This window comes from Apis mellifera, linkage group LG5 (assembly GCF_003254395.2).
Source record: "Apis mellifera strain DH4 linkage group LG5, Amel_HAv3.1, whole genome shotgun sequence".
In the NCBI taxonomy this organism is placed as follows: domain Eukaryota; kingdom Metazoa; phylum Arthropoda; class Insecta; order Hymenoptera; family Apidae; genus Apis; species Apis mellifera.
The window spans coordinates 11,232,307-11,254,795 of record NC_037642.1 but is presented as its reverse complement, the minus strand read 5'-3'; the positions used below and the strand labels follow the sequence as shown (position 1 = coordinate 11,254,795).

Here is a 22,489-nt window from a genome sequence, read left to right as displayed (position 1 = left end):
AAATTTTTGATTGGTTTCTGCATCTGAAAATGTATTTTACATTTTTACATATTAAATAAATTTTTTCCTTCTCTCAAATAAACAGAGTATAAATTCTATTAAATAATTTAAACATATACGTACGAAATTAATTTATTTTAAATTTTATAGTATTCTATATTCAACAGTGAACATATCGATTACCAATAAGGCTCTATTACAAATCAGATACATAATAATTCTAACATCTATTCTCTTTTTTATCTCAAAATTAAATTGAATAGATTTTTAATTAATAAGTTAGACGAAAAAAAATAACGAAGTTAATCGGATATTGGTATCATTTTTTGAAAACATTACTTTGTAGAAGTAATATAAGATGAAAAAGAACAAATAGTGGGAAAAAGGATAGAGATAGGATACAAATATGGAAATCAGCGCCATCTTCAGAGTGCCGCAAATGAAACTCACGTAGGTAAGAATAAAAAAGTAGAAAAAGGATAGAAATACCATAAGAATTAACCATCAATACCATCTTTAGTAGAGTAAGACATTTCTTCAAAGAATTGTGTTTCTGAAAACATTTCAAAGATGACGCTAATTCTCAATTCTTGTTCTACTTTATCCAGCATTTAAATAGATGTCTTTAGTATTCAAAAGATGGTACTGATAATCAATTCTTTATCTTTATTTTTTCTTTTTTATTTATCTATACGAGTTTCATTTGCGGCATTCTGAAGATGGCACTGGTTTCTATATTTTTTCTTTATCTCTGTTCTTTTCTATCCTTCATTTCGTCTATGATTTCATCTTTTTTCTATCAATATAATAAATAATTTATAATATATATTATGTAAAATTATCCATAAATATTATTACTGCATTGAAAATTATAATGATTTCAAAATTTCGATTTTTTCTAATTTACATTTCTTTTTGTATTAATTATTTGATTAATTTATATTAATATTAATAACAAAAATTTCATACATTTTGATAAATTATAATTTTTTTTCTTTTTTACCGTTACGAATATGTTATATATATTGCACTATTAAAATTTCATTGATATTTTTTATATAATATTATATAATATAATACAATATTAAATGATAAATTTAAATGATATTTATCAAACACTTTTCAATAAACATTTTATAAACAATAATGAAATTTTAATATAATAATGTTCATCAATTAGAAATAATAAATTCAAACATAACGACTTTGAAATATTTTCTTAAACTTCATTAAAATTTATGAGTCATCGAATGAGTCATCATTAATTAGATAATTTTAGAAAGTTTGAAAAATAGCAGAATATAATTTTAGTAGATAAAAACAATATAAAAAAAAGCATGTGTATTATATGACGTCAATAAAGTGTAATTATTTGACTATGTAGTAGTAAAAGAGTGCATGAAGAAATACGATGTGGCAACCAATAACGATTCACCACATGTAACATTCCTAGTTTCAGCCAGTCATATCAAAGACTGATGCAACTGTTGTTCTAGGATATTCTTTGGCTAGTCAAATGCTGCAGTTCGTCAGTACTGTTACATCAGCTAGAAGCGCATATGGAATTTTCTCCTGATAGGCAGTGTTATGCTTCATATCAGTCGCTTTCCGATAGTCGGTGGCTTAAGAAGTTTGGGAAGATAAAGTGGTGAAATTTTAAGACAAGTGACAATAGTAAATTAATTTATATTTTATGGCTGATTATGAATGTATTGAAAAGTGTTATAATAACGTTGCCTAAGGGCCTGTCATCAAAGGCGCCTGGCATTATTTCAACAAGCGAATTACCAAAGTCTGTGCCGAAATTAAATTTTACTACTTCTGTGTTAACTAATAAATCGAATATGGATACGAAAAAAATCACTAAACACGAAGAAATTCAGGATGAAAGTGTATCGTTCAAAACAGATGTTTGTGTTCGCGGAAAAAAACGACGGCTGGATCATTTGACATGGGAAGAAAAACTTCAGAGGAAGTACGTTTAAAAAAATGATGCAAATATTGATTAATTATGAATATTAAATTAGATGTTAGATTTTAGAATATATTATATTAATTAGATATTAAAATATTTCGTAGGAAATTAAAAAATAGAGTAGCAGCTCAAACATCTCGGGACCGTAAAAAGGCTAAACTTGATGAATTAGAAGAAACTGTTCGAAGGTTAAGGGAACAAAATGAATTATTGACTCAGGAATGTTCGATGTTAAGATCGCAAAATGAAGTGCTGATTACAGAAACAAAAAGATTGAGGAAAGAAAGAGAAATCAAGAACACGGAAGACTTTGTTTGTTCTATGTGCCAGAGTCGTGTCAGCTGTGCTGTGTCCTCACTGGGATCTACAGTATCCTCCACTCACCCTCTGCAGCAGGGTGGAACAACACAGCTGGCATCAACTCTGACACTAACTCCAGGAGCAACAATTCTTCTGAAGATTCTGACCATCTACTTCCTCTTGAAGAATTGTTTAGTGAACTCCAAGGAGATGATTATATCGAACGACTTGAAAAACTTGCAGAAAGCCTTCTGCGAGAAGTTACAGCAGAAGTGGAAGCAAATCCTCATAGAACAAATGAACAAGTGAGTGTTTTAATAATGATCAGTCGTATTGACTAGATAACTATATTATATTATGTTGTATATTTTATCTAATATTTTATTACTTTATATTATAGAAATGAATGAATTATTTAAAAAAAAAAACAAAAAAATTTCAGTATTGTTATGCTATAAATTATATACTTAAAATTATTGATTTTTAATTTAAAATACAACATTTGTATGTTATTAAATATTTCATTTGTTTCTAACTTCATATTTTTGATGTACAACTCAGTCTTCCTTTTGTTAATAATATAATGATTGTGTCTTGTGTAGGCAACAGCCAAGGAAAATACCACTGAGGAATGTCACTATTCAGAAAGAGTGGTGGGGCAGACATCAAAAGATGTGGAAACCAATGGAACCTGTAGAAGCATGAATATACATCAATCGTGGCATCCTGTTTCTAGCACAGCCAGTACATCTTATACCACAAGTACGAGCGTACCCATGTCAATAAAATCAGAGATTGAAATAAAACAAGAAGATATGACACATGATTTAGACACTATTTATGGTACTTACGACGAAGCAACCAATTCTGTAATGATCATTTATCCTGGAGATGAAACCAATGTAAGCGTTCAAGAATGCGTTCAAGAAGTAGTTACAGATAGTATTTGCACAAACGAAGATTCAACATATTTACCGAATTATTATATCAATCACTTATCTCCATGTTACACGAACACGGATTCTATGTCACCTTCGAGTATATATTCCGAAGAAATGGAAACTAATTATACACATTCCAAATTGGATTCTAACGCATCTGATTGCGGATACGAATCGCACGGTTCTCCGAATTCCGATATACGACACGAAAAAAATAATGTTAGTTTGACAGATCTTTGGCACGAAAGTTTTTCTGAATTATTTCCCACACTAGCATGACAAATTTCTCAGAAGAAGAAAATTTAAAATACAATGTCTGTGATATTCGTTACTTTTACTTGCGAAGAAATCATTGTCCTGACTAAAAAATTATTTGTTCTTTTTATACTAGTATATTATAAGTAGCACAGAAATTGTGACACAAATCACTTTATAAACTAAAAGCACAGATATATATATATATATAAAGTATAATTTTTATACATGTTTTTATTTTGTACATGTATTTGTAATATTAAATTTGATTTAACACTCACTATTTATATCGTTGTAAAAATTTTTTAAACAAAATAGTAATTACTAATGTATATAATAGCTGGTAAATGTTTATCATAAAAATAATAATGTGCTATGCAACAGTATGCCAAATAAACAATAAATGAATTTAAAAAACTTAATTTATTTTTATATTTTATCACTTTTAATCATTATTATTTTTTAATATTTATATTTATAAGTAGGAGAAGTAGTAAGTGATTAGTAGTAAGAAACAAAATGCATTATTAATTTTTTAACTCATATTTTTACTGTTTTACATTATGTAGTTATCAAGTATTTTGTTTTTGATTAATTCGTTTTATTAGATTTATAATTAATTATATATTTCTTGCGAATATTCAGTAGAAATTCGACAAATATTAATCGTCTTAACTATGTATTTCAGTTGTAAATATAAATATTTTTCAAACTTGTATATAAAACCTACCAAAAACACAGCGAATGTTTAGTAAACGTTCCAATTTCACATAAATATTTTTTTTTTTTCGAATAATTTTTTTTTCTTGAATATGTCAACGAATATGTTATTAGTAAAAAATAATAATTAGCACCCTTTAATAATCCTTTGATTGTACAGTCAATTCGAAATACGTAATATAAAATATACATAAAAATATTAGCAATATACTAACATGCTTCATACTTCGGACGATGGAAGATACAAAGGACTACAGTTATTCTATTACCTTATTCTTACTTAATAAGAATATATAACAATACATGACGTATAATTAAATTGTTGCACCATTTGCATATTGAGATTTATAAAAATTTTCAAAGGCTGTCTTGGATTACGAGAACGAGAAGTTTAAATCGTGAAATACGTATTTCATAACGATTAAAGCGATTACATATTCTATGCGGTATAGACATACATGAGCAGTCTATAAATATGTAATGCCAAGCAGAATAGCTTGTTCGTTTTTTTTATGTTACAAATATGAATACTTTACGATAAATTTTAACCGAATAATTTATCGAAACATCCATGACAGTACGGTTTATCATTTTGTTCTTTAAATGTACCTTTGTTTAATTGTTTTAAACAAAACGCGCATACGAAATGTTCAGGATGAAATTTCCGGAACATAGCAGTTATACAACGACCTGAAAGAAAAATGTTTATTTAATAAGTTAATTCTATTAACAATATAAAAGTTTCAGAGATTCAGAGAAATGAAAATTCAGAGACCTGTAATTGGTTTATGACATCCTGCACAAAGGGATCCTCTCTTAGCATGATAATGAGTTTCGCAATAAGGTAAACCTTCGTGATCAAAAAACGATCCACCTTGGAATTTTTGTCTACAATCCTACGGATAAAAAAAAATTGCTATGTCAGTTAGAAATATTTATGAAAAAAAAAAAAACAAAAAAAATTATTAAACACGAGTATAGAAAAAAATTAATAGAATGCAATAGTATACATTAACGTTGTGTTCCTTAGTTCTATTCATTCATTCATGAATGAGTCTAAAACGATTTCACCATACACAAAGGGGCGTTTCAACCAGATAAATATAAGTTGCATGCACACATCTGCTCGTGTGCTGCGTATGTATAAACATGGAAGAGTTAAATATACGAGCATATAATAGAGAATATCGTAATTCGTAACAACAGAACGATTAGATAATATAGAATGCCGGCATACGATCACACTTGCCTTCCATGATGAAGACACGTGGAAAGCGGCAGCGTCAGAGTTTCGAGCTAACTCTTGTGTTGTGTATGTTTTTTCGTTTTTTTTCCTAATTTATTTTTATTTTGCATACAATTCTAGCAATTGATATTAGTAATAACGATTGATTGTTAATAATGTTTATCTATCTAAAAAAACGTAGTTCGACAACAAAAAATCAATTCCGACTGCATCGAGTAATTTTCTATGAATAATATCATACTCCTTAACAATATCCTAACTGTTTGTAGTGTATTATTATACATTTATCCATATGTGCATGTACGTATGTATGTATGTGTGTGCGTGTGTGTGTTCACGTGTATGTAAATGAGTGTAATTTCAAGAAAGATAGACACGACGACGATGAAATCAAATCAGCACATTCTTCCTTCGTGGGATTACCTAAATCACCTGTTGAAAAAAATATGGGGAAAGTCAGGTTTTTTTTTAGCCATTTTTGCAGCCTGACAGCATAAAGAAGGAGCAATAGGATTTTTTTTTACATAAGAAATCGAAGCATTATATGCTTATGCTTCTTCTTCTTCCTCCTCTTCATCATCATCGACACCAACGCATTTAGGGCAAACGGGTTTGCCCTCCATCGCATAAAACGACTTTCCAGAAACTGGCTTCTTGCAATCCTACAATTTTGTACATTTTAAAGCTACCGAATAATCGCTACAACAAAATTGCATCGATAGATTTTGTATTGTGTTATCCTGCAAACGTCGCTGGAAATCGAAAATATTACATTACTCGCGAGTATCGACGGATGCGTAAAACCTACCCTGCAAACGAAACAGTCTGGATGCCATTGACTGTTCAACGCCGATATATAATTCTCCATGATGGCACGATTACATCCACCGCATTTCGGAGCGAACATGTCGAAGTAATCCTCTCTGCAGTACGGCTTCCCGTCCCGCTCGTGAAATCCCTCTTCACCGAATTGTTTGCCACACTGGGCGCAAAAGAAGTGCTCCGTATGCCAAGTTTTCTCCAAAGCGGTAACACATTTCTGAAAATAACACGATAACTAACTCTGCTGTATCGATCGAAACATAACGCTCTGAGTGTTTCGTTGAACGAACGTCTTACGTCTAGAATGGGGCCGTTACAGTAGGCGCAACGGGGAGAGAAAAGATTGTGATAATCGGGTTCGCAGTAAGGGTGTCCCTCCCTTTCGAAGAAATTTCTCGTCCCCAGTTCCTGATTGCAGTGAGTGCAAGTGAAATGTTCTGGATGCCAAGTTTTTCCCAGAGCAGTGATCACCTGCAATTAAAAATACGTTTTTTAACTTCAATCGCCCGACGGATGATAATCTAATCGATTCGATTTCATTTACTTGTCCCACGATAGGTTTTTCGCAAGCGCTGCAGCATCCTTTTTGCGTGGTGTTCACTCCTTGACGACTCATATCGGCTTGAAGATTTCCTAGCATAGAATCCAATTGATTCTGTTTGGTCTGTGTAGCTGGCTGCGGTGGATAAGGTTCCCCGTGTTGCTGCTGGTAGTGATGAGTGGTGTGAGTCTCGGTGATGTGGATCCTAGTCTGCGTGCCCTCGGATGGCAACGGGCTCTGCGAACTTTTCGTCGCTTTGTTCGGTTTAGCGTATGGAGAATCGGTCACTGTTTGATGTTGATGGGAACTACTATTGATCTGTAAACGTAAAAAATAATCAGACAGAGAAATAGAATCAAGTTTTTAGAATCAAGATGAAAAGCGAATAATAAGTTGCTTGAAAGTTAAGAAAGAAAGAATGGATAATAAGATAAAGTTAGAGTTACTGAAAAAAAAAAAAAAAAAAAAAAAAGAACAACTAGCTACTAAAATTGGAAAATGTCAAAAGATATATTTCGAGATAAGATTGAAAAATTTTTAAGGACCCGCGAGAGATGTCGATTGGCAGAGATGAGCTTGCAGACTGGCTGAAAGCTTTGAGAGATTTCGTGGATCACTATAATCCCCACCTTCTATATTTTCACTCCCCTACTACGGAAAATCAGAAGTGAAGACGAAGGAAAGGAGACGGATGAAGGGGAGAGAGAAAGAGAGAGATGAGGAGTGGATGGTTGGACTAGTGGTAGATGGTGGAATGGAAGTTATTTTGGTAACCTAGGGAGCCAAGAATGGGCAGAGATAGTTTTAACACCACTGTTTTCTCATTCTATAATGATTTTAATAATAAACAAATATTATGAAAAAACAATTATTATAACCGTTATCGAGAAATCCAATAATCAAGCAATTTACAGTCGTAACTATGTTTTCAACTGGTAAATGAATAAAGCATTGAAAATTGAAATAAAGAGAATATAAAGTGACAAATTTCATGATTGACGCATACCTTGAATTCGGATAGAGAAGCCATTAAATCGTCGAGTTCCTTGGTAGCGTTACTGGCAGTGTGACCATTACTGTAACTTCTCTGGACCTCGCTACGATTCAACGATCCGTGTTGTCTGGAATGATAACCGTCATAGACGGGTTGGATCTCCGTCGACGTTTCCTGTATGGTAACTTTCACTCTTCCGTCGGAAGGATAATCTCTGATGAAAAAAATCGCGTTGGATTCGAGTTAGTTCGATATATCGAGGGTCAAATTTTTTTTTTAATTTTCTTTAAAAAAATGAAAAAGTTTACCCGTTTGGTACCGCGGTACTCAACTCCTCGAGCAACGAGTCGACGGTGGGTCTCGAGGCTGACATGCTGCTTGGAGAACGAAGCATTGGACTAGAATCTCCATTCATTCCACTCGAGGAAATACGATTTTCTATATAATATAATCGATATTTCAATATCGTGATATTTTTAAACAAAGGTTTAAATAAGAAAACAGTACGAAAGTGAGATCCTAACCTCTTTCCTGATAATGAGCGTTATAATGGGCGTTGCTTAAATCTTGAAGCAACGTGTCCAATTCCGACAGATTGTTGTTCAAAGAAGGCATTTTCCCTCCTCCGCCACTTTTCGCGATGCTTTCCTCGATAGCTTCGCGATTCTGATAAGTTGGCTGTAACAATTATTTCCTATTGATCCATCATCGATTCTTAACCTAATAGACAATCTCTCTCAATTTTTGAGGAATATTTTTTAAAATTAAAAATAACGATAATTATTAATATAATTTTAAATGCATCAACGTTTATTTGTTAAAAAAACGTTGAGAAAAAAAATGAAGTAAATCTGCCAAGTTCCCGCATAAGCATTATATTTAATATTATTTCAAAACATGATGTCATTAGATGCTATGCAGAATTTGTAAATACATTATCAATTACGTGGACATACGGAGGACAAGGCGTCATATACTTTTAATAGAAACTTGCTCGCCAAACAGACCAAAATTTCTCGTTTGTTGCAAAATTCTCGAATAAGAGAATCGCTTGAAATTTGTTCCGCCGATCTAACCGCGATAATGGATCAGAAACGAATAAACGTTTATTTCGATTTGATTTCTCGTTTAAAACTGGATATAGTAATACGTGAAAGGAAACATATATACGTTTATTCTATCCGTTAACATTTTTTTACTTTTCATATTTCCACGATAAAATGACATGTAACTATGTTAGTGGACGTCCTGATGGAAACTAGGTTAGGTCGGTGAGTTGTCATTCCAAAAATATCCATAGCGAACCACCGGTGAAGAAAACATGTCGCGATACGTCGGGAATCCTGCAGAAATCCCTGGTTAAAATCTCTTCGACTGGTTTCCTCGAATATCGAATCGCAAGCCTGTGAGAGTTTTCGTCAAGGTTGGTCGATCAAAAAATAAACACGAGCTTATAAACCGACATGATTTACTGTGACATATGAAACTTGATAAATTAAAAAAAAATTTATTCCAACTTGGAAAAATAAGAGATTTTTCATCCACGAGATTTCACGTTTTCTAATGTTAATGTTTGTAAGAAATTCAACTTATGTTGGAGGATAATCGAAGTTGAGAATAATCGAATCTTAAAAGAATACGATACGAAGATAATATCGAACGTTCTCATCGAAAATATCGCAACACAAATATCGTTCGAGAATCGACTATTTCTTAAGCGAGTTCGGTTTACAGAACGCCTTCGAGAATCACATTGTAACTCGAATGCGAATACGTAATCGTTCGTTTTACTTCGTGCTAAATTCGAATCGAAGGAAAATAGTTCGCGATTTGACAAGTTTCCGCCAACTTTTCGTTTATCGTGGCTTTAAGATTAAGTCTGAGAAAGCCAATCTACGTCACGGTAAAGCAAAATTTCGCGACATCCAAGAAGAATATGTATCACGCGCATTTATAATTTATATCGGTACAAGTGATGTTTAGCAAAATCAAGGAGAAGTATTATACATTTGCAATCGATAGAGAGGATATACGTAAATTAAAATATATGTATATACGTGTTTACTGTTTCCAAGAATTTATTATTACTATAAAAGTCGTTTTTTCCTTCGATTTATTTTCATTTTCTTTTTTTTTTTTTTCTCTCTTAACAGAGTGAAAGAGTGGAAGATAATTTTTATAGGCACTATAAAATCTATTAATAAACTAAAGTTCGAAAAAATATCGAGTATGTTTATTGCAATGCCCGGAAAGAATCTATAAAACGTAAATGTCGTATTTCTTTATATATACAACATTAGATTAGAAATGATGAAATAAAATAGAGTTTTTTTTCTTTCTTTTTTAAACGATCAATTTAAATAATTGTATTTTTCAAGATGTTAAATATTCTATTTATAATAGAATAATTATAATATTTTTTTTAACTTTTAAATTCTAATAAAAATCATATAAATCGTACGATGATTTCAAGAAACTTGTAAAACAATTGTGCAATAAAAGGATAATCAAAATGATAGTCAAACTAACGTGACGATGAAACTAATTAAGTAATAAAGTTGTAATACTTTATAGCAAAAAATCGGATTTGGCAATTGAATGTTATGCAGTTGGCGCGATGGGAACCGCGTTGCACGCGAACAGGGAAACTTGCAGCCAACTCGAACGTCGAAAGGTTGAATAATTGATGGATCGTCGCTCCTACCAGGAGGACAATCGATAATACTACCAAGATATGTAATACCTGTTCCACGGGAAAGATCGATAAACGTCCACCAACTCTACGAATTCTGTTACGATGCATTTTTATATTTTATATTTTAGTCACTTCGAAAAATATATTTTTATCTTTTTTTTTTATTTGAATTTATTCTTTTTTAATTTTTAGAATTTTTTTATATTTTGGACGTGTTAATTTGGAAATGAATCAATTTATAATAAATGTGACTATGCGATGAGGAGAGGAATTGGTCAATTTCCTGCGAGATCGATCGAATTTCCTGATCGAACGCAATCCATTAATAATTTTGAATGGTAATCGTCGAGATGTAGAATCCGATGTGATTCATCAAGGAACATATTTCAGAGTCGATTAAGCATGAAATTGCAGATCAGTCATTTGATTTTCACAGTTAAATGGTCATAGTTAATTTTTCAAAATATTCTTTTTTTTTTTTTTTTACAAATTTATAGTTTTCACGCTCAACCGAGAGATAATATTGATTCTAATTTTAACCAATTTCTTACTTAAATTCTACAATTTTTGTCATAATCTCTTAATCTCTTATCTCTGGATCTACACTTTCATATAAGTGTTCATTTGTTAATTTAAATTAAGCTTTAAAATTTCTTCTGAAATTAGAAAAAATTCCGTCACTGTTTCGACTTATTTTCAAAGTGTGACGTGAAACCACTCGTATTAAACAACTTCTAACAATATGTCGAATGGCGCCGTTTCCATGGCCACATCTAAAAATACGTTACAAGAACGATCATAGTATAAAGTTGGCTTAAATAATTTTGAAAAATACGAACAATTAATTATATTTGATTTGTTCAATTCAATGAATTTTTATAAAATTTTGATTATTTTTAGACATAGTTAATACTGTTATTTTTTAGTAAAATTTTCATAGTAATCGTTTGAATATGAAAAACCGAGAGAAGGTCATCGCAAATTTTAAAATGAAATCACGAGAATAGCGCAATAAGTGAAACATTTCATTCCTGCCATCTGTCTCAGAAAATTGTAACCTAAATCAATCGAGTTTCCGATAATGTAGGTAAAACAATAAAAAATCGATATATATAAAAGTTAATTTGTAAAATTACAATCGACGAATTAAATCTATAATTTATAATTATTGTATTATTATAATGACAATTGTTTTTATGTTATGTTGAACATATTATATACAATATTTATTCTGCGAATGATGCATAATTGGTTTCTACATTTAATAATATTGATAATTAAACCATTGCGTTTTCATTCAAATACAAATTTTTTTTTATCTCTATCAATGATGATATAACAGATAATATATTGCAAAAAAATTTACATACCGATTGCGGCGGAAGAGGAGAAGTTCGATTATCGTAGGATCTATAGGCGGTAGTTCGTGCGCCGTTCAGTGATCCGTAACCAGGAGTCGCATTACTACCGACATGATTTCCTTCCGATGATACTGTATTTTGAAGATCTGCCAGCAATGCATCTGAAATCATTAAATTCAATCATTAAATTTAATCACGATAAAGAATAGTCAGAAATATTTTTCTAAATGATTTAAATTTAATGAGATTGACAATTACTTCTTTGTAAGAATAAAATAAATTGAATGTTTTTGTATAATAAATATTATTTAAATATCTTTTTAAATATTGTTTCAGGTTTGTAAAAATTTTTCTTACTTACATTTATGACAATATGTATAAAATATCTATGTATATAAGTAATAATTACAATGATATCAATACTGATACTGATAAATATATTAAGTTTTCATTTAAATAATTTACAAGAATTACTAATATAAAAATAAATATAAATTTAGAGAGCTGAGAATCAAATTTATCGAATTGATACGATTTACTTATTCAATTACTCCCAGTTTTTTTAGATTCCATGACTAATATATTTATAAAAATCATTTTTTTTTATAACAAATAAAATAATTTCCAACAATTAATATAAAAATGTTTATGTTACAAGTATACATAAGCCTACTTTCAATCCCTCGACAAAATAACGAGAGAAAAAAAACGCTGACGTGAGCATTGTTTAATATGTAAACTTTTGAGATAAGCAAACCTTTGAGATAAGCAACCTTTGATATATTCAAGTTAATCCTCTATGAGTTATGAGCAATTAAATCTTATTAAGTAATTAAGAATAAAAAAAATCTATCATTTACCAAGACTTAGAAAATTCGTTTCCGTTTTTTCAACATTATAAGGTTCATAAAGATTATCGGCACCAGCCTTCGACTCGCATCCTGCTTCCATCGCGAGACAAACCGCGACACACCCACTGTTCCGAGAACGTCGAACTTTGCCACGAATTTCCGGTCGAATTGAAAGCAATGTATATGGATATTCACGGAAATCGTATCTTACACTTCAATTCACAATTTTTAAAATTATTTACAAATCGAGAAAGGAAGGACAAAATGATCGTCGTGAAGATTGAACGATTGAACACACTGATAATATTTGCAGACTGCGCGGAATTTTCAAGCAACGTCTGAACGTAAATATATATATATCATATCCATTTATCTTTTGATAATTGCATGGAATATAAATAATGCATTTCTTCTTACGTATTTGTCTCTCCGTTTTATATTATTTTCTGCGACAATGAAAAATTACGCCGAAGCGAACCACCTGTCACGTGTCTTTCGAGATATTGACAAGATTTGTGCACGCGAACTTATGACGATCGACAAAGCGGTACTGATTGTCAATCAAGTTCTCGGTAAAGCGACCGGCTTCGAAGCCGGAGAATAGAAACCTGGAGGAGGCAAACCGGCCTGGAGAAGGAGAAAGAACAGAAGATGGAGGGAGTATTCTCACAACACGGGAAGTAGAAATCCGAGGTTACTTCGAGATGAAGGAAAAACAGCCTAGACTGTAGTACGAAGAAATGGTTCACAAATAAAACTTGAACGAGACAGTTATATTTTTTTCGTAGAAATTATAACATTCTTTGAATTTCACATTAGATGTTCATTAAATATCATAATTTTGAAAGTTTGAAAATGCCAGTAAAATATATATATATATATAAAATGAGAATTATAATTTTTCTAAATACATATACTTATAATTAATCTATTTTGTCGATAAAATAGATTATTAGAGAAAAGGTAAAAAATTTTTATACAATATAAAGCAAAATTATTAACATTATTATTTTACTTTTCATCTAATTGATAATGAAATTATTGATTTCAGATTTAAATCAGAATGATTTTGAGTTAATATAATAACAAACTTAAGTGAAATTTATCGTTGGCAAAAAGCCTACTGAACTTCTGCGAATCTATTTTATACTTCTGAATCATATGATTAATTTAGATTAATTTTGCATTATGCAAATGCATTTTTGTTATAAATTTTCAAATTAAGTCCAATTAGTAAATTTTGTAAAAAAAATCATAATTATTGTATACATCTAATTATATAATGAAATATTTCCTTTAAATATATTACTTTTTGAATATATTATTGCGAATATATTATCGCTAATTTAATACGATTATTAAGTAAAGTAAAACATTCATCTCAAAAAAATAAATTATCATAACATATATATGTATATATGCATGTATATTTAGAATTCAATTATAATTTACACTTATTAATTTCTATAGATAGTTAGTGATTACTGTTATTAACTTATATTCTCACTAATTCCATAATTACTTACTTATGTATTGTTCCCAATAAGCATATTTTTGAATTGTTGTCAAACGAGCCGGAATAATCGGCGATTCAAGTCTCATAATATCGTTCATATCGCTATACATTTTCAACAAAATGTCATCAAATCTAATAACGTTGAATTTAAATAGAATTTAATATATTTACAAAATATAAAAAGAAAGTATAACAAAATTTTTTAATCAACTCAAAGCTTAATTATTTATACAAAGAAAAATATATTCAAAGGAATAATAACAATTACAAGATCGCAATTTGGTAAAAAAAAAAAGTTTAAAATAAACTTTTTCAATTGCTAATTTCTAAAAATTTCATGTAAAATCAAATATCAAAAATAGTATTTCTCATATTACTTAATAATAATAATAAATTGACACTTCAAGAAAGAAGGAAATCATATCACGATTATAATTATAAAAACATATAAAAATAAAAAATGAAATTATTTCATACCACTTGAAATTATTTTCACGTGCAAGGTAATGGCACGCGAAGAAATGATTACTAGAAGGCACGTATGTACTGCGAGATCAGGTAGAACTGGCAGCACGTGTTTCTCAGTTTGCATTTACAGAATCTGTGTTACGTGAACCCATCTCCTTCTTCATTTGTCCCTGTTCTCTTCTCTCCCTCCTTTTAACCTTGTTCATCATTTGTGTTGCGCACCTTGGTTAACACGCGTTATACAGAAATGTTTACAACTAGATTCCTGACGACAAACATCTCAAAAATAACTTCAAATAACTATCATTTTAACATAACATTTTTTTCTCTTTCGAATTTTATTTACAAAAAGAAATATCATTTACTCAATTTTATAAAATTTGTAATTAAAAAAAAATTATACTTTTTAATATGAATGGAATGACTTATTGATCCTACACAAATATATATATATGTTTTTAAATACATCAGTTGTAATCATAGGAAGTTAAATCACACACTGTCATACCTGATATGGATACGTATAGATCAAGGCAAAATTCATTCAAAGAAGAATGCCTACGCATGTACTGGATCTTTCATACAATAATATGCACGATTAATAAATGAGAACGATTTCCTGTATCTCTAAAAAAAGACTTTCAATAGTTAAATCATCGTAATTTGAATATATATTGCTATATGTATACTCTATGTATATTTGTATATATATATAATAAAATTCATATAGAATAAATGATTAAATTATTTAATAAAAAAATTCTTAAATACATATGTAAACGTCTTTAACTTAATAACTGAAATTTAAAGAAATTAATAATTTATTAATTTATATAATAATAATAATGCTATTAATATCAATTTCTTATACCGATACAGTAATTTGTTAATTCCAATATGAATGAATAGATGGCGCCACATGGGAAATTGACGTAACATTTATAATTCAAACTTCTTTGGAGATAAAAAGAAATTAACTACCTTAGATTCGTTTAAAGATTTCCATAAAAGTATTGTAAATAATGACTTCAACAAATATTTCAGAAAATTTAGTGTCAAGGCGACCCACATTGTAGGTGAAAGGTATTCCAAAAAAAATGATGTGATCTGTGCACATCATGAGTCATCTCTTCAGACAGAATCAAATGTACATTTCAAAAATAATTTAAATCCACATATTCTGTAATACAATAATATTAATATATAATTTAAATACATTCTTTAGTTTTAAAAGATTTCTTAAAAAATTTTTGAAATAATGTATTATTTTAGATGCAATATTAATTATATATACTAAATTATAAAAAAAATTAGAAATTATGTTATGTTTACTTTTGACTATATCGGCAATTCATTTCTATCAATAGTTAAAAAAATATTACAAATTATTTAAAATTTTTAATTAAAAAAATTATTTTTACAAATATCATCACGTGATATATTATAATATAATATATTAAACTAATTATATTAAGTAATATTAAGATATATTAAATGATTATTAAATATATGATTATTAATAATCATATATTTTTATAAAACTATTTTAAAATTTCATAATTAATTTGTTTCTTTCCAGACCTGTGTTCTATAAAGCGAATATAAAAAAAAATACTGTCAGAAACAATTGAGCTTAATTTAAAAGTTCACATTATGTTATCACGCGTGTTAGTTGCGTGAACGCAAACTAACACAAATACAGATTTTAAATCAATAATGACTCAATATTAATTTAAAAAAAAGCATAGAGAATAATTAGATTAATAATTAAGTTCATTAGTTCATTTATGCAAAAAAGTGCATAATATATAATATATTATATATATGTATATATATATATATAAATGTAATCGTAATTATTAAAAACATTTTCTTATTTTAATTTACATATTTTTCTTTATTTTAAATTTAATAAAAGATTAAAATTATAATAATCTTTGAAAAACGCAAAAAAAGATTAAATAAGAATTATCGACTCACATCCTGGTGATGAACCTTTTTTGATGGTGATTTTATAGGGCTGATAGATAGCACTTGGTTCTACTTTTCCATACATTGTTCGATCCATAGCCATTTTTTTAACTTAACATTTAAATATATAATCACACTTATATTTATGTATTATTTTTATATAGATTCATATAAAATCATTGCATATAAACATATATGTTATTATGTAGTACTTTTACTGCGGTATGCTTCTCTTCACTGTCTATCGCGAATGACTGAGCTATGTAGACGATCAATTAATGGTGGGGATGATACACATATCAAACGACCACTTGTTGAATGTTGTTTGTGAATTTTATACGTACAAAATACGAATAACTAAGTAAATAAATAGTCTCTTTAAAAAAAAGAAAGAAGTAAGATTAAATAAATAATAATTATAATTGACTAATTATTCTTTATTTATATTTTCTATTATTTTATTTGAACACAATTTGTTTAAATATAATAGACAAATTTACACACACATTTTATTAAAATTTTACACATGTAAAAAATTAAGTGAGTCAATGCTGTGTTTTTTATTATTTTTTATATGATATAAACTGTCACTATTATTGACAAAATGAAATTATAACCACAATATTGATTCTATGTGAATAAACTGAAATTAATTAAAAAAAAAAATAAAAATAAAAATAAAAATAAAAAATAAAAAAATAAAAAGTTAAAATATATAAATGTATTTTAGACAATATCCGTCCTCTCTTCACAACGGTATAACAAAAAGACAGCAGTGCTGTGAAATACACTAAAAATACATAGAATTGTTGGCACGATACTTAAAGCACTCTTACGTTGTTATATGGATTTTGAGATCTCTTCCGGTGAAATGTATCACGTGGGACATTTTAAAAATTTTTAAAATTATTTTAAAATTTTTTATTTATGTATCATTCTAAATATAAAAATATTTTAAAATTCTAATTTTATTTAAAAATATATATAAATTTATAAAAATTAAATTTTAAATTTGAAAACATGAATATATAATATATAATGTATGAATATATAATTTCAATAAATATATACAATTATAAAAAACATAATTTGCACTAATTATATAAAAATAATAACTAATATGTTAAAAAAAAAAAGAATTTATATTTATTATATTTATATTATAAAAAGATTTTTAATTGAACTTTCACTGAGAGAATGAACTAATATGATTATAATGCATTTACCGATGATGCAACAAAAAGTTAAACATTGAAAATAAATAACAGTTACAAACTTCACTACTTTTGATTTTCACAACATTACGCTATGCCATCTAGATTTCTAACTAAACAAATCTAATATGATAGAATTGTATAATAAAATTTTAATGATTGTTTTTATAGTTTTTATACTCATATAGAAATAATAAAAAAAAGCAAAACAAATTAGAATAAATATAATTTTTTTTTAGGATGAATTTATAATTTTTTTCAAAAATTTTTATTAATATTTTATTACTTATGTATATATAATAACTATATATGTATATATAATCATATGTTCGGAAAATTTTAAATAAAATAAAAAAAAATTGTAATATTTAATCTTTTAAGATAAAAAATAAAGTTTAAATTCAAAAATATCGAAACCCACATAATTAAATAATAATATCCAATAAATATTTTTATAATATCTAATGCAAATATTTCTGACAGTAGGATTGACCAAATTTGAGGTTATCTTATTAATTAGGCATTTAAAATTCATTTTACTTACCTAAATCGTCCATGTTTAATATATATTAATTCTGCAGATATTGTTACACAAATTACACTCAAAATTTATAACAATTTTAAATTTAAATTACGATAAAATATGTTAAAGTTGATCAATTTACTTCCCTGAGTTAAGGAAAGCAAACATCAAATATGGAGAATCCGGTTCTCAGTTTATGACTTCCAGTACTTATCTAACCTTCATACATTTCAAATAATATAAAATTCATTAAATTTCCACTTAATTCAAATAACATATTTATATCTAATTCTTATTGTGGTATATTTACTATTTGTATTATTAATAAAAAAAATTTTATTTTTTATTTATTTTTTATTTATTATAATACATTTATTTATATATTGTTATTTCTTTTGATAAATTATAATAAAAATAATAAAATACATAAACGATAGTTCGTTTCTACATAATAAAAATATAAAAATAATTTATATTTGTGATATAAATTTATATAATGAAATATATTGATATTTGAAATATAAAGTTTCAAATAATTTCTATTTGTACATTTTTTTTTTTCTAAATAATTTAATAATTACCAAGATGAAAAATCACCAAATGAGTTTGTTACTGTCTTTTTCTTTTTAATTGTAGATGGTATATTTAATTCCTCTTTCTCTATCCTATAAGTAAAATTAATAATTAATGTTTTAGAAATTTATTAATATAAATTTCATAATACATATATAATATGATTATACTTGTCTTCTTCCTTATTTGGTTTTATGTATTTTCCTACACCCGATCGATATATTTTTAATACATCATTTTTTTCCATTTTATTATTTGATTTATTTTTTGCAGCTTCTTGAGCCAATCGTTCGATTTCAGCAGCACGTTCAGTAGCTAATTGTTCATCTACTTCTTGAAATGGATCAACAAATACTTGAGCTTTTTGAATTATTATATTTTCTATTGGTCTATCTTTGTTATCCACTTCAACTTTTTCAATGGCATTTAATGTTTCTAATCCACCTACTATCTTTCCAAAAACAGTATGTTTGCGATCTAAATGTCTACATGATCGAAATGTAATAAAACTGTAATTATAAAAATATAAAACGAAATATATTAGATGTTATCTTAAATCATGCTTATATATAATAATATATATAAATATATAATAAAAAAAAGTAAAAAGTATATACAATTGTGATCCATTTGTATTTGGTCCAGAATTTGCCATTGATAAAATTCCTCTTCCTTGATGAATCAAATTTGGTTTGAATTCATCTTCAAATGTTTTATTCCAAATTGATGTTCCTCCATTACCAGTATTTGTAGGATCACCTCCTTGTATCTAAATTAAATTGTTTTTAAATTCTTATTATTTTTATTATAAATTCTCAATTTAATATATTTATATATTTACCATGAAATTTCGTATAGATCTATGAAATTTTGTTCCATCATAATAACCATTCTGACAATGTTTTATAAAATTTTCACAAGTTTTTGGAACAAGATCACAATGAAGTTCTAAATTTAAAGCACCAAAATTCATAACTAATCTTACATATCCTAGAAAAAAATATTATATGATTAAATGAAATATAAATTTATATAGATGCTATTGTTTACCTTTTTTTTTAATCCTTTCATATCGCACTAAATCTTCTGAAATAACTGCTGCTTGATGTGTAGTTTCTGTTGGCATTACTGTTGATGTAAAACCAGCAGCAACTGCACCAGTAGAATAGTGTGCCTACATTTAAATTTTTTTTAAAATTATAAAAGGAAAAAAAAACATATTAACACACATTAATGTTAATATAATATAAAATAAAAGAATAAAATTAATGTTAATATACAAACCGCATTAAATTTATCTGCTTTTGGTTTAGAAATTTCTTGTTTAGTTTCAGTTTGTTTATAATTTCTATCTAATTCAGCTAATATTTCTTTGGTTTCCATAGACACAGTTTTTAATTTTGCATTTGGATTATTACGTTCCTTTATGATTTCTATAATAATGCTTGTTTATAACATTTCAATATATATAAAATTCTCATTAAAACAAATTAAAATCTATATTTTCATATAAAATACTACCTTCATCTTCAAGTTTAATATTATTTTTTATATGATAAAATGTAGATAAATTAAATTTTATGGCATTGTTTGGATCTTGTATTACAATAATGTCTTTTCGTGTAAAAGGTTGATCATTTATTAAATCTTTCCAATTACGTGTCTTTATATTTAATTGTTCTATTGCCTAAAAAAAAAAATTAAATTAAATTATTATGAATAAATATTTTTAAATTTAATTTTTACCTCATATGAAAATACATTTCCAGTTGGTTTAATGGCTATAATATGAGAATGTTTAGTAAATAATTTAAAAAGTACTGGACAATGATATTGCCCTTCTGAATTTATATGAAAATTAAGTTTTATTAAAGTTTTTGGATCTAATGGTTTTCCCGTAACAGGATTATGTTTATACTTTTTTATATATTCTAATATTGCTTCTAATTCAAAGATGTTTCCTTGTGGATCACAATAAGGATGTTCAAAAGGCTGTAAAGTCAAACAACAATGATTATAAGGTAAACGACGAAATGTTGTATCTTCACTTGCTTCAGAACTTCCAGATTTTTTTCCACCATATAATGTTGTCCATTCTGTATATGTTAAATACCTACAAAAATAATAAATTTAAGAAATTATATTAGAAAATAAAAAATTTTGTATTATAACCTCATAAATTTAATAACAATGATTAACAACTTACATTTTATCTTTTTGATGCTGACGTTTACCCATTTCGATTGTGTTATTGTTTAACTTTCTTTTAAAAAAGAATTATGATAATTATTATGATAATTATATCTAATTAATTCAATATATATCTTAATTATTTAATATTTATTTATCTTTGACATAAATTCATCACATTCATATTTATACTACACCATAGTAAAGTTTTTTTTTTAAACTTGGTAAACCTGATAAATTAACTATATACTATTTTATACATTATATTGCTTTATTTACGTTTATAAGATTGTTTCAAATAAATTTTAGATTCAAATTATATGATAAAACTTTATAAAAATGTCTAATAAAATACTTAAAAAAGGAAATGCATTGAAAAAGTTAGCGAAAAAAGTAGAACATCGTACTCCTTTGCGAGTAACTATTCCTGCAGGAATGGCAAATGCTAAACCACCTTTGGGTTCACAACTTGGACAGGTTAAAAAATCTTATATTTTTTTCATTAATTTGATAAGATGATTTGTTTTTATTATAAAAACTATAGTAAATAAATAATAATGCAATTGTTTTTAGTTTTATTAAATAATTTTTATTAAATAGTTTTTATTAATAGTTTTATTAAATAGTTTTATTAATATATATTATTTTATATATTTATGTTTATTTTATATAATTACGTTTATTAGTTTTTTATTTAATTTTTATTTAAGTATTATTTTCAGAGAAATATTAATGTAGCAAATTTTTGTAAAGATTTTAATACAAGAACTGAAAACATTAAGGAGGGCATACCTTTACCATGTCGTATCAAAGTAAAATCTGATGGAACTTATTCTTTAGTGATTCATAAACCACCAGTAACATTTTTTTTGAAACAAGCAGCTGGAATTCTAAAAGGAAGAACAATAAAAGGTAAATTAAATATTATAAGATAAATTTATTTAATATTTATTATGCAAATTATATTCTTTAGGTGAAATAGCAGGAAAAGTATCATTTAAACATGTATATGAAATTGCCTGTGTTAAGGCACAAGATCCACCTTTAGCATTATTAAGTTTACCACAGATTTGTGAAATGATTGTTGGTATAGCTCGAACATGTGGTATTCAAATTGTACGTACATTAGATCCAGAAGAACATGCAAAATTTATGAAGGAAAGAAATGAAAATTATATAAAATTCCGTGAACAATTAGAGGAATTAAAAAAATCCAAAGTACTTAGGGCAGTTTAAAATATTATATTCAAAAAATTTATTATATATTATTAATAAAAGTAAGAGATAGTAAGATTTAAGTATATCACATGGCATTATGTAATTTTTCCTTCCT

General features: G+C 27.3%; 4 protein-coding genes across 14 annotated transcripts; 2 read left to right on the top strand and 2 right to left on the bottom strand.

Moving 5' to 3' along the window:
* The first annotated feature begins 1,460 nt into the window (after positions 1–1,460).
* On the top strand, positions 1,461–3,368 carry LOC408853 (X-box-binding protein 1). Of its 2 annotated transcripts, none has more exons than XM_026440581.1 (3): positions 1,461–1,975; positions 2,080–2,580; positions 2,837–3,368. In XM_026440581.1, exons 1-3 carry the CDS (start codon positions 1,704–1,706, stop codon positions 2,901–2,903), a joined length of 840 nt encoding a protein of 279 aa, XP_026296366.1. In that variant the 5' UTR covers positions 1,461–1,703; the 3' UTR covers positions 2,904–3,368. The 2 variants fall into 2 exon arrangements, with proteins under 2 accessions (XP_026296366.1, XP_392383.6); XM_392383.7 differs by having other exon boundaries at positions 1,464–1,975; positions 2,878–3,368.
* A 909-nt stretch (positions 3,369–4,277) lies between these two features.
* Positions 4,278–18,583, bottom strand: LOC551919 (leupaxin). Of its 10 annotated transcripts, none has more exons than XM_016912190.2 (11): positions 15,194–15,325; positions 14,695–14,907; positions 11,860–12,011; positions 8,319–8,472; positions 8,103–8,232; positions 7,807–8,008; positions 6,804–7,118; positions 6,557–6,730; positions 6,246–6,476; positions 4,967–5,087; positions 4,278–4,881 (listed from the first exon to the last, which is right to left on the bottom strand). In XM_016912190.2, the coding sequence occupies exons 2-11, from the start codon at positions 14,807–14,809 to the stop codon at positions 4,736–4,738; spliced, it is 1,740 nt and encodes a 579-aa protein (XP_016767679.1). In that variant the 5' UTR covers positions 14,810–14,907; positions 15,194–15,325; the 3' UTR covers positions 4,278–4,735. The 10 variants fall into 10 exon arrangements, with proteins under 10 accessions (XP_016767679.1, XP_026296364.1, XP_016767685.1 ...); XM_026440579.1 differs by lacking the exon at positions 15,194–15,325 and adding an exon at positions 14,228–14,319 and having other exon boundaries at positions 14,695–14,808; XM_016912196.2 differs by lacking the exons at positions 14,695–14,907; positions 15,194–15,325 and adding exons at positions 5,992–6,099; positions 12,711–13,306.
* A 360-nt stretch (positions 18,584–18,943) lies between these two features.
* On the bottom strand, positions 18,944–21,346 carry LOC550966 (RING-type E3 ubiquitin-protein ligase PPIL2). The gene is made up of 9 exons (XM_623360.6): positions 21,173–21,346; positions 20,713–21,079; positions 20,488–20,653; positions 20,251–20,399; positions 20,017–20,140; positions 19,808–19,956; positions 19,584–19,735; positions 19,137–19,475; positions 18,944–19,058 (listed from the first exon to the last, which is right to left on the bottom strand). The coding sequence occupies exons 1-9, from the start codon at positions 21,202–21,204 to the stop codon at positions 18,971–18,973; spliced, it is 1,566 nt and encodes a 521-aa protein (XP_623363.1). The 5' UTR covers positions 21,205–21,346; the 3' UTR covers positions 18,944–18,970.
* A 64-nt stretch (positions 21,347–21,410) lies between these two features.
* Positions 21,411–22,454, top strand: LOC100577702 (39S ribosomal protein L11, mitochondrial). Its single transcript, XM_003251028.4, has 3 exons — positions 21,411–21,633; positions 21,879–22,068; positions 22,130–22,454. The coding sequence occupies exons 1-3, from the start codon at positions 21,496–21,498 to the stop codon at positions 22,390–22,392; spliced, it is 591 nt and encodes a 196-aa protein (XP_003251076.1). The 5' UTR covers positions 21,411–21,495; the 3' UTR covers positions 22,393–22,454.
* Positions 22,455–22,489: the final 35 nt, after the last annotated feature.